This window comes from Sinocyclocheilus anshuiensis, unplaced genomic scaffold (genome assembly GCF_001515605.1).
Source record: "Sinocyclocheilus anshuiensis isolate Anshui unplaced genomic scaffold, SAMN03320099.WGS_v1.1 scaffold1823, whole genome shotgun sequence".
Taxonomy (NCBI): Eukaryota; Metazoa; Chordata; class Actinopteri; order Cypriniformes; family Cyprinidae; genus Sinocyclocheilus; species Sinocyclocheilus anshuiensis.
Window position 1 is genome coordinate 470,304 of NW_015549711.1, and position 13,725 is coordinate 484,028.

At 36.0% G+C, this 13,725-nt stretch overlaps 1 protein-coding gene and 2 pseudogenes across 1 annotated transcript in view; 2 read left to right on the plus strand and 1 right to left on the minus strand.

Moving 5' to 3' along the window:
• LOC107660733 (uncharacterized) overlaps positions 1-964 on the minus strand; it is a 10,448-nt gene extending 9,484 nt beyond the window's left edge. Inside the window, exon 1 of the mRNA XM_016450133.1 lies at positions 777-964. Within this exon, the coding sequence (XP_016305619.1) occupies positions 777-964 (188 nt within the window). The remainder of the gene's footprint in view (positions 1-776) is intronic.
• A 5,365-nt stretch (positions 965-6,329) lies between these two features.
• On the plus strand, positions 6,330-11,669 carry LOC107660734 (uncharacterized; annotated as a pseudogene).
• Positions 11,670-11,701: 32 nt separating this feature from the next.
• The window catches only part of LOC107660735 (uncharacterized), a 6,231-nt pseudogene continuing 4,207 nt past the window's right edge, over positions 11,702-13,725 (plus strand).

The window sequence follows — 13,725 nt, forward strand, 5'->3', positions numbered from 1 at the left end:
AGGGGGTCTGAATACTTTCCGTACCCACTGTATGTCAGCAGGTTGAAGCGACCCCAGTAACGTGATATTTAGGCCCTGGAATGTGAATTGTACCAGAAGAACCCCGCCAACAAAATGTGTATTTTACCCCCGAACGCGATTTTTACTGGGGGACCACCTCAAAAGCAATTGGGCTATTTTCAGGCTAGTTTTGAGTAGTAATTGGGCGGGTTTTGTAGCGAAAACCTGGCAACCCTGCACCAGACAGAGCTGTCGGAATGTGAATTGTACCAGAAGAACCCCGCCAACAAAATGTGTATTTTACCCCCGAACGCGATTTTTACTGGGGGACCACCTCAAAAGCAATTGGGCTATTTTCAGGCTAGTTTTGAGTAGTAATTGGGCGGGTTTTGTAGCGAAAACCTGACAACCCTGCACCAGACAGCTGTCGGCGATTCTTCCTATTGTAAAGTCATGCAGTGTGTAACCTCCTGTCGTCATTCCATCGTGCAATGTGAACACAGCAACAACTGAATGCTACCCCAGATAGTCGTTCAGTGTGAAACCAACAGTGATGCGACATCTTTGAAAATTGTGCAGTGTGAACTCGGCATAAGGGAGAACTGAGGGCTTATAAGCATGAACCAAACAAAGGGAACTAATGAGATGATTAATCAACACAGGTGGAAATTAATTAACTAATTAGGGAAAACAGGAAAACTAGGTCACAGGCAGGTAGAACAGAAACACAGGGAAATCTAAACCAAAACAGAACATAAATGTGACATATCGCCCACCTCCCAGAAGGCGCGGGCGCCCTGGAGGCTGGTGCAGGGCAGGAACAGGGCAGAGACAAGGAAGGTCTCCAGGGCGGATCAGGGAATTCTGGAGGCCATGGAGGAGCCGGCCATTCAGGAGGCCATGGAGGCTGGGCCTTCGTGACCTTGTTCAGGTTGCCCGGCTCGGCCACTATGGCCACAGGCATATGGCCCCCCCACCCCAAAAAATTTTCTTGGGGAAAACTAGGGGACTAGGGGAGCTCTGGAGGAGCGGAGCTGGCTGCCGCAGGAGACGAAGGAGGGCTGGATGGGTCCAGCGGAGACTCAGGAGACGAAGGAGGGCTGGGCTCCTGGTTGAGCTCTGTGACTTGAGTGGGCTCCTGGCCGAGCTCTGTGACTCTGGAGAGCATCCTGGAGCGGACTCTGGAGAGAGGAAAGGGGCTGAGATCTCTGGAGGAAGCGCCATATCCAGGAGCTCTGAGAGGCACAATGGAGCAGAGAACTCAAGCATGAGCGCCAGCTCAATACGTTTGGGGACATGTGCTGGAACGGACTCTGGAGGGAGTGCCGGCGCCTCTTTTTCTGGACTGAGGACTGGAATGGGTCTCTGGGAAACTCAGGAGGGTCTGAGGGAATGGGCTCATTGGAGTGGTATGTGGAGGGTGCTGGCTTATGGTGAGCTGAAGCGCCCACATGCTTCCAGATGGGAACAGGATGAAATCCCTCCACATCAACAAAAAAATCAGAGCCATTTAAATCGAGGACGTAATTAATAAAGTCTGCTACAGGTCTATAACAATCGTCAGAGAGCAGGAATCGAAACAAATTATCATCATCGAGTGCCATCCGGAAGCAAGCATTAACTGTAAGATCGCTCCAGCTCACCAGATGTAAAACACTCAGGAACTCCTCCACATATCGTTCCAAAGGTCATCCTCCTGCTGGAAGTTGAAAATGAAGTCCTCAGCCCAGTTCATTCTTCTTTTTATGGTCCGTTCTTCTGTCAGTGTACGGTGTGTACCAGGAATGGGACTGGAGAATCAGAGTGCGATTCAAAAACGTAATACTTTAATAAACACAGGAACCAGGAGAAGGTGATAACACAACTAAACATGATGGAGAACGGACAAAGTCTAAGGGAGAACTGAGGGCTTATAAGCTTGAACCAAACAAAGGGTTCAAACGCCAGTAGCGCTTGTTTGTCGTTTCTCCGATCACAAATGCAGACATGGTTTTATGTTTGCACGGCGCGATACGCAACGCAACGCGTAAAAACACAGTATAAGTCATTATAATCAGTAATTATGTCCCCACTGGATGCAGCAAATGCCTCATTTGTAATGGGTTTTATTGGTTTTGTCTCGCCGTGCCGGGAGACGGCATCACAGTGTGTTAAGGGGCGTAACATTTCCGTCACACGCTTGAGGTATTCAGCCAATCACAACGCACTAGATAGCCGGCCAATCAGCGTACACCTCGCGTTTCAGACCGATGAGCTTTGTAAAAATTGACGCGTTCCAGAAAGGCGTGGCATAGAGGAGCAACAATAATGTAAATTATGTGGAAAATAATGTGTTTTTTTAACCTTAAACTGCATAAACACATTTCATTACACCAAATACACAAAATAATGTTCTTTTTAGCAACATCATATGACCCCTTTAATAGAATCAACACTTGTTCATTAATATAATTAGGATACACAGACAGACCCTAGTAAAAAAGTCATATATTTAAAATACATTTATTTCATACTAATTACAGTTAAAATCTATTAACATATTTATTGACAGAAAACTCGAGGCTTATTACAAATTATAATTAAACTTTACCTGGCATACTACTTGTGCACAAAGCACTTTTCTTAATATTAAGTCTAAAATTTTAATGTTTTAATGTTACTTTTGATGAGGATTGTATGATCTTTGAATAATATTGGACTTTAAATGAAAAATATTTAAAGTGTACCTGAAGTATACTTGCAATAGTTCCACTTTACCACAATAAAACATACTAAGTATATCTTTAATCACACTTCAGCACTACTTCTGCGCAATTAAAGTGCATTAAGTACAAAATTAGTTGTTCCAATTTAGCAGACTTTAAGTATACCAGTTTAGTATACTAAAAGTACAATTGCAGGACATTATATTAAGTACATAAATATGAAAATGTATTTGTAGTATACTTAACATGAAATAAATGTATTTCAAATACATTTAAGTATATTGTATATTTATTAGAGGAAATTCATCACAAATATCACTTCTTTTTTAATATTCATAAATATGTTTGTTTTGTGTTTTGTGAATATAATTTTTCATAAAATAAGCATAACTACATACAATTACGTATAATAATTCCCCTTCATTCAGCATGGCTCTCTATTTATTCATTATTGATAAATATTATATTATTTTTATAAACATTTTAATATTCTGCTTTTCATGCGAATTAGTCCTGATGTATTTGTTTGTTTAACATTTGTTTATATCAATACCATCAGGTCTTCCAAATTCCAGAAAAATATGGAGATAGTATTTACCATTTTGGTCACAAAGGGGTTTGGGAGGTCCCTCAGACACCTGTTCACCTCTCTCTCTCCCCCTCACATTTTTCATGAGTTGCTTGGCATGCTGGTAGCCTCAAGCTTATTATTGATTCCAATAATTGATTACTTTAATTTGCAATATTATTTTATATGCCCACTGCTAAGGGAAAAATAAAGCCTCTTTATTCAAAATCATTCAAAATAATTTACTTTTCACACTGATTAGAAACATGCACACTGAAGACATCTGCTGGTCAAATGCGTGTTATTGCAAATGGAAAGGCTCAATGCTTACTGCCATTTTTGCCACATTTGTATAAAAGGACAATCTGCAATATCCTTAAAACACATTTCTAAATCTTTGAATATGTAACATATATTAATGTGATTATAATTATTTTATGCATTTTTGTTGTTTCAAATACAGTTTGTGATCATACTAATCCAATATTTATTTAATGTATGTTCTTCCAGTCCATTTATGGTTTCATAGCATAGTTTCTATGGATTTTTTTTTTGTTTTTTTAGTTCATTGACTGTCACTGTGTGACTTTTTGCTAAGGGGCATTTAGTTTATTTTGAGCCAGTCGCCTGAAGCTAAATGTCATGGAAGCATTTCACAGAATTCACATTTTCAGATATATGTAATGGATTAAATGTAGTATGTTCTTAGTAATTATATCTTTAAATTAAATAACCTTTTGTCAGTCTATGACTTGGCCAGGTCCATTTTGTGTATTTGAAGGATGGTTGCAGACAGTATAAGAGCCACACATGTTCTCAAGTTCATCAGCAGGCCCGGCCCCAGCTCTAAGGTGTAAAGTGAGCTCTCAAGATGTAAAAGTTGAGCCTGATAAGTATTGTTGCAGTATTGGTTTATACTAATTATTACAGTATATAAGACCATGAGTCAAAAAACCCTTTCGGTTTCACACGGCACTGTTGTGAATCATTGAGAAGATTTAGCTGTTTTTGCTGTTTCTGCTTAAACTAGAAACTTCAAACTAAGGAATAAGTTGTGACAAAAATGTACACATTGAAGGGTTATTTTTGACTCCTATAATGGAGGCAAGTAATTTTTTAGTTAGAGAATGGTGCGTGTGTGGTTTTGATTCAGAGAAAGGTGTGAAAACACGCCAGTGGGTCAGTCCTGTGGTTGGAAAATGATCAAACTGTGATGTGTGCAAATCATGCTTGCAAATGTGTGCACAGAGGTGCAAACAAACACCCTTGTGTTCTTATTTATAATGTATAACATATTATGTGTGTGTGTGTGTGTATATATATATATATATATATATACACACGCACACACACTCACACTTACTACAGGTGGATTAGGTAAATATGCACTGTACATGTGTTTTGTAAAACTATTTCTTGTCTAAATAAAATGTCTTATATTGATCCAAATTAATATATCTCATATTTAATTATAACACATTATAAAATATGGTTAATGCAGTTTTATTTTATTCCGATTATGTCAGTGAAGACGTTCAATGTTTCTCCGCTGATGTTCACCACAGCAGTTCTCAGGCTGTACTGAGCAGCTTCTTCCTCTCAGCCACTCTACAGTAAATGATGTTATACCCTGTGGCCTCTGACTGGAACTCTGTTTAGTATCTTCTCCTTATATAGACAAATGATGATTCTATTTAAGCATGACTCTGTGATTTGAGGTAGTACTTGCTACCACATTCTTTATCAGTCATAGCCCACAGTCCTCATCAGTCAAGGCAAGCATATTGGTATTTTATTGTCACTATTCTTTTATCACATTCTGTTTGTGATGTTGCAATCGCTTGTGGACGTTTGTGGTGAACGTGGCTCAAATGGTCTCTTGATTTCAGACTGAAAGATCAATCAGTTAGCTGAGACCTCTGATGTGGTAAAATGGCTTTATTTCTAAACTCTTATGTTTTATACATTAATTATTTCTGGGGTTCAAGTGCTTTACATGAAAAAATAATAATAGGGTATTTAAAATGGGCCTTTATATTTCTTATATTTAAAAAAAATGGCAGATATTATTTAATCTGTCTGTTGTACCACAGTGTTTGACTGTTATTTAATATAGTAACATTCCCATCATCCAAATATGCCTAATTCCCTATAGTACACAAAACACAGTACATATAGGTCAGATGTACAGTATTTCGAAAACAACATTCATTATTTCTGTACCTTTTAAACTTGTTGAGGTGAATTTCCCAGAACAACATACATTGTGTATTTAAAAATACTTTGCACCAATAAGCAATCTTTCCAACCACAACACTGAGGAGCTCCCTTCCAACTCTTTGATCATACCCAACCTTTTCAGCCAAGATACATTTTCAAGAGACAATATTCACAGCTCTTTCCATCACATAGGTGTTATTTTCTTTACTATCTGCTAGCATCGCTACACAGAAGGTTGCTATTCAAAATGACATATAGGCTCTCTAAAAAGATTTTATTTAGTATTCATTTCTTTATTTATTTCTGAAGGGACCATGTGATCCACATACATAGAAGTGATGATAAATGTAAATCGCATATCAGTATTTACCAGAGAAATCCCCTAAATAAGAAATGAATGTGACAGATGATCAAAACATTGAACCGACATTAAAAGTGGCATTAAAGATCTAACAGTAAATGTTCAACTGATATATGATTAGCATTTCATTATTTATTTAGCATTAGCATTACCAGAAGAAGACAAAATAAAACACTTCACTTCATTGCATTGTTTTTCTATTATGTATGTGTTTTGTGAATTCAGTGCAAAATTTCTAAGGGCATTAGCTCTACTACTTCCTTTGTTTATATATGTACTTATGTATGTATGTCTTCATGTGTTTATGTACACACATACGCACGCGCGCACACACACTTAGAATCATGTAAAGTTGTTCTTTAGCATAGGGAAGTGTAGGCCTATATAAAGGCAAACCTCTTTGTGTTTCTCTCTTTCAGCCACACTATCAAGGAGGGACATGAAACCTGTCTGATGATTTATATGGCACAACCCCATGATCTTTAATGATGCCTGTAAGTATACAGTTTTGAAACAGAGTTTTGTTTGTTAGAGGGTTTGCTAGAGTAACTTTTTAGTATATCAAGCTGCCACTGGACCACAGTAATGGATGTTTTGAAGTTTGGTAACAGTGTCCTAAAAGTATATTGTTATTGTTGTTGTTATTATTATTATTATTATTGTTATTGTTATTATTATTATTATTTATACATCTGGATATGTGTTCTCTCACTCTTTTATTTCAGCCTCTTTGTAGCCAGCTCTACAAAATGCTTAATTTTTTCATCCTAATGGTTAACATTTCAAAGTGTAAGTAACTATATTTTGTTACACTTAGACTAAATTCGTACTTGTTTTTACTTTGCTAAATTATTGTTCTTAAAAGCAAGCATAACTATGTATCCTCTCACCTGTTCCTATCTGCTGATTTCATTCAGGCAGCTCAGATAATGCAGACATTGTGGCTCAGAATCATCTGAAGATTGTTCAAGCTGGAGACAGTGTTAACTTTGCCTGTATTTTTCCAAAAGTGCCAATAACTAGTGCTGTTTGGGTCAAACAAAGAGTTGGAGAGAAGCCCCTTTCAAATGCTTCATCATATCAAGGTTTACCTGGCACATTTGAAAATGACTTTGACCAACATAAGCGCTTTTTTATTGTAAAAGATGATAGGAGTTTTAATTTGAGCATCACAAACACAGAAGAATCGGACACTGCAACATACTATTGCGTTAAACATTTTTTAAGTTTACTTTTGGAGACGGAACTGATCTTATTGTAAAAGGTAAGATGAACATTCACAAGCTTTATTACATGTTTCATGAAAAATGAGAGGAGCTCTGATGTGAACTCTACTGCACACAAATGTATCTACAACCTGCCCAAGAGGAACCTCAGTCTCTCTGATGCTGGGATTTACTACTGCGCTGTGGCCGCATGTGGAGAGATACTGTTAGGAGATGCAAGAAAAGTCGACTTACCCAGTGCCTATTTAAGTTTCAATGAAAATAATTTCCTGAGATGGCTCCGATATATTTTTTAAAATACGTGTTGTGTATTTGCATTACTACAGACAAATGCTTCCAGACACACTGGACTACAGCCGCATTGATTATAGTAATTTTATCTGTGATCGTGATTATCATTATGGGTGCACAGTTATACAAGTATCGGCAAAAAGGTATGCATTATTTCATGTTAACATACCAATTTTAAGTTTTAATATGGTGTTCAATATCAGTGAAACTATAACATGTGCAAATTCATATTGTTCCTTCAAGATGGGATGCATAACACTCAGCATGGTCAGTTGATGGTAAGCTAAATACTTTTTTTCCTTGATATTATGTAATACAAATATCTGTTCAATGAATTTAATCACTGTTACCAACTGAAATATTACAATGAATTATGTGTTCTTATGAAATCCATCAGGATGAATGTTTCATAACTACTGTTCTATGGCAGGCTGACGACGCAGATGCTTTGAATTATGCAGCTTTGAGACTTCAACAAAAGCCCTCAACCTCTAGAAGACCCAGAGAAAGAAAATCACAAGACAATTCAATATATACACATGTGAGATATCAATACATTTAATTGCAATTGAAAAGTATTCAGAAGTTTCTATTTGGAAGCCCTAAAATTTAGAAGTTAAAGTTGTTAGAATCCAAGACCACCAGATTTAAATGAGAAATAAGTATAGGTGTGTATGTATATATATAGATATATATATATATATATATATATATATTCAGTTTAACATACTTTACCTCTAATGGCGCTTTTCCACTGCGTGGTACGACTCGGCTCGGTACGGCACGGTTCGGCTCGGCACGGTTTGCGTTTCCACTGCAGTTCAGTACCGCTTTACAGTGGGCGGGATTACTTAGCAGACTTTAAGTATACCAGTTTAGTATACTAAAAGTACAATTGCAGGACATTATATTAAGTACATAAATATGAAAATGTATTTGTAGTATACTTAACATGAAATAAATGTATTTCAAATACATTTAAGTATATTTATTTTTCATTAGAGGAAATTCATCACAAATATCACTTCTTTTTTAATATTCATAAATATGTTTGTTTTGTCACTCAGGAATATAATTTTTCATAAAATAAGCATAACTACATACAATTACGTATAATAATTCCCCTTCATTCAGCATGGCTCTCTATTTATTCATTATTGATAAATATTATATTATTTTTATAAACATTTTAATATTCTGCTTTTCATGCGAATTAGTCCTGATGTATTTGTTTGTTTAACATTTGTTTATATCAATACCATCAGGTCTTCCAAATTCCAGAAAAATATGGAGATAGTATTTACCATTTTGGTCACAAAGGGGTTTGGGAGGTCCCTCAGACACCTGTTCACCTCTCTCTCTCCCCCTCACATTTTTCATGAGTTGCTTGGCATGCTGGTAGCCTCAAGCTTATTATTGATTCCAATAATTGATTACTTTAATTTGCAATATTATTTTATATGCCCACTGCTAAGGGAAAAATAAAGCCTCTTTATTCAAAATCATTCAAAATAATTTACTTTTCACACTGATTAGAAACATGCACACTGAAGACATCTGCTGGTCAAATGCGTGTTATTGCAAATGGAAAGGCTCAATGCTTACTGCCATTTTTGCCACATTTGTATAAAAGGACAATCTGCAATATCCTTAAAACACATTTCTAAATCTTTGAATATGTAACATATATTAATGTGATTATAATTATTTTATGCATTTTTGTTGTTTCAAATACAGTTTGTGATCATACTAATCCAATATTTATTTAATGTATGTTCTTCCAGTCCATTTATGGTTTCATAGCATAGTTTCTATGGATTTTTTTTTTGTTTTTTTAGTTCATTGACTGTCACTGTGTGACTTTTTGCTAAGGGGCATTTAGTTTATTTTGAGCCAGTCGCCTGAAGCTAAATGTCATGGAAGCATTTCACAGAATTCACATTTTCAGATATATGTAATGGATTAAATGTAGTATGTTCTTAGTAATTATATCTTTAAATTAAATAACCTTTTGTCAGTCTATGACTTGGCCAGGTCCATTTTGTGTATTTGAAGGATGGTTGCAGACAGTATAAGAGCCACACATGTTCTCAAGTTCATCAGCAGGCCCGGCCCCAGCTCTAAGGTGTAAAGTGAGCTCTCAAGATGTAAAAGTTGAGCCTGATAAGTATTGTTGCAGTATTGGTTTATACTAATTATTACAGTATATAAGACCATGAGTCAAAAAACCCTTTCGGTTTCACACGGCACTGTTGTGAATCATTGAGAAGATTTAGCTGTTTTTGCTGTTTCTGCTTAAACTAGAAACTTCAAACTAAGGAATAAGTTGTGACAAAAATGTACACATTGAAGGGTTATTTTTGACTCCTATAATGGAGGCAAGTAATTTTTTAGTTAGAGAATGGTGCGTGTGTGGTTTTGATTCAGAGAAAGGTGTGAAAACACGCCAGTGGGTCAGTCCTGTGGTTGGAAAATGATCAAACTGTGATGTGTGCAAATCATGCTTGCAAATGTGTGCACAGAGGTGCAAACAAACACCCTTGTGTTCTTATTTATAATGTATAACATATTATGTGTGTGTGTGTGTGTATATATATATATATATATATATACACACGCACACACACTCACACTTACTACAGGTGGATTAGGTAAATATGCACTGTACATGTGTTTTGTAAAACTATTTCTTGTCTAAATAAAATGTCTTATATTGATCCAAATTAATATATCTCATATTTAATTATAACACATTATAAAATATGGTTAATGCAGTTTTATTTTATTCCGATTATGTCAGTGAAGACGTTCAATGTTTCTCCGCTGATGTTCACCACAGCAGTTCTCAGGCTGTACTGAGCAGCTTCTTCCTCTCAGCCACTCTACAGTAAATGATGTTATACCCTGTGGCCTCTGACTGGAACTCTGTTTAGTATCTTCTCCTTATATAGACAAATGATGATTCTATTTAAGCATGACTCTGTGATTTGAGGTAGTACTTGCTACCACATTCTTTATCAGTCATAGCCCACAGTCCTCATCAGTCAAGGCAAGCATATTGGTATTTTATTGTCACTATTCTTTTATCACATTCTGTTTGTGATGTTGCAATCGCTTGTGGACGTTTGTGGTGAACGTGGCTCAAATGGTCTCTTGATTTCAGACTGAAAGATCAATCAGTTAGCTGAGACCTCTGATGTGGTAAAATGGCTTTATTTCTAAACTCTTATGTTTTATACATTAATTATTTCTGGGGTTCAAGTGCTTTACATGAAAAAATAATAATAGGGTATTTAAAATGGGCCTTTATATTTCTTATATTTAAAAAAAATGGCAGATATTATTTAATCTGTCTGTTGTACCACAGTGTTTGACTGTTATTTAATATAGTAACATTCCCATCATCCAAATATGCCTAATTCCCTATAGTACACAAAACACAGTACATATAGGTCAGATGTACAGTATTTCGAAAACAACATTCATTATTTCTGTACCTTTTAAACTTGTTGAGGTGAATTTCCCAGAACAACATACATTGTGTATTTAAAAATACTTTGCACCAATAAGCAATCTTTCCAACCACAACACTGAGGAGCTCCCTTCCAACTCTTTGATCATACCCAACCTTTTCAGCCAAGATACATTTTCAAGAGACAATATTCACAGCTCTTTCCATCACATAGGTGTTATTTTCTTTACTATCTGCTAGCATCGCTACACAGAAGGTTGCTATTCAAAATGACATATAGGCTCTCTAAAAAGATTTTATTTAGTATTCATTTCTTTATTTATTTCTGAAGGGACCATGTGATCCACATACATAGAAGTGATGATAAATGTAAATCGCATATCAGTATTTACCAGAGAAATCCCCTAAATAAGAAATGAATGTGACAGATGATCAAAACATTGAACCGACATTAAAAGTGGCATTAAAGATCTAACAGTAAATGTTCAACTGATATATGATTAGCATTTCATTATTTATTTAGCATTAGCATTACCAGAAGAAGACAAAATAAAACACTTCACTTCATTGCATTGTTTTTCTATTATGTATGTGTTTTGTGAATTCAGTGCAAAATTTCTAAGGGCATTAGCTCTACTACTTCCTTTGTTTATATATGTACTTATGTATGTATGTCTTCATGTGTTTATGTACACACATACGCACGCGCGCACACACACTTAGAATCATGTAAAGTTGTTCTTTAGCATAGGGAAGTGTAGGCCTATATAAAGGCAAACCTCTTTGTGTTTCTCTCTTTCAGCCACACTATCAAGGAGGGACATGAAACCTGTCTGATGATTTATATGGCACAACCCCATGATCTTTAATGATGCCTGTAAGTATACAGTTTTGAAACAGAGTTTTGTTTGTTAGAGGGTTTGCTAGAGTAACTTTTTAGTATATCAAGCTGCCACTGGACCACAGTAATGGATGTTTTGAAGTTTGGTAACAGTGTCCTAAAAGTATATTGTTATTGTTGTTGTTATTATTATTATTATTATTGTTATTGTTATTATTATTATTATTTATACATCTGGATATGTGTTCTCTCACTCTTTTATTTCAGCCTCTTTGTAGCCAGCTCTACAAAATGCTTAATTTTTTCATCCTAATGGTTAACATTTCAAAGTGTAAGTAACTATATTTTGTTACACTTAGACTAAATTCGTACTTGTTTTTACTTTGCTAAATTATTGTTCTTAAAAGCAAGCATAACTATGTATCCTCTCACCTGTTCCTATCTGCTGATTTCATTCAGGCAGCTCAGATAATGCAGACATTGTGGCTCAGAATCATCTGAAGATTGTTCAAGCTGGAGACAGTGTTAACTTTGCCTGTATTTTTCCAAAAGTGCCAATAACTAGTGCTGTTTGGGTCAAACAAAGAGTTGGAGAGAAGCCCCTTTCAAATGCTTCATCATATCAAGGTTTACCTGGCACATTTGAAAATGACTTTGACCAACATAAGCGCTTTTTTATTGTAAAAGATGATAGGAGTTTTAATTTGAGCATCACAAACACAGAAGAATCGGACACTGCAACATACTATTGCGTTAAACATTTTTTAAGTTTACTTTTGGAGACGGAACTGATCTTATTGTAAAAGGTAAGATGAACATTCACAAGCTTTATTACATGTTTCATGAAAAATGAGAGGAGCTCTGATGTGAACTCTACTGCACACAAATGTATCTACAACCTGCCCAAGAGGAACCTCAGTCTCTCTGATGCTGGGATTTACTACTGCGCTGTGGCCGCATGTGGAGAGATACTGTTAGGAGATGCAAGAAAAGTCGACTTACCCAGTGCCTATTTAAGTTTCAATGAAAATAATTTCCTGAGATGGCTCCGATATATTTTTTAAAATACGTGTTGTGTATTTGCATTACTACAGACAAATGCTTCCAGACACACTGGACTACAGCCGCATTGATTATAGTAATTTTATCTGTGATCGTGATTATCATTATGGGTGCACAGTTATACAAGTATCGGCAAAAAGGTATGCATTATTTCATGTTAACATACCAATTTTAAGTTTTAATATGGTGTTCAATATCAGTGAAACTATAACATGTGCAAATTCATATTGTTCCTTCAAGATGGGATGCATAACACTCAGCATGGTCAGTTGATGGTAAGCTAAATACTTTTTTTCCTTGATATTATGTAATACAAATATCTGTTCAATGAATTTAATCACTGTTACCAACTGAAATATTACAATGAATTATGTGTTCTTATGAAATCCATCAGGATGAATGTTTCATAACTACTGTTCTATGGCAGGCTGACGACGCAGATGCTTTGAATTATGCAGCTTTGAGACTTCAACAAAAGCCCTCAACCTCTAGAAGACCCAGAGAAAGAAAATCACAAGACAATTCAATATATACACATGTGAGATATCAATACATTTAATTGCAATTGAAAAGTATTCAGAAGTTTCTATTTGGAAGCCCTAAAATTTAGAAGTTAAAGTTGTTAGAATCCAAGACCACCAGATTTAAATGAGAAATAAGTATAGGTGTGTATGTATATATATAGATATATATATATATATATATATATATATTCAGTTTAACATACTTTACCTCTAATGGCGCTTTTCCACTGCGTGGTACGACTCGGCTCGGTACGGCACGGTTCGGCTCGGCACGGTTTGCGTTTCCACTGCAGTTCAGTACCGCTTTAGAGTGGGCGCTATTATTCACATGTCATTATAGTTGCGCCGCCTCCACTACCACGACTCCTAAAAAAACTTTTTCATTCCGCATCGCCCCATCAAGCTCTCGCTGGATCCGCTCCTCTGCTATCAACGAGAGGAACGTCTGTACTTCC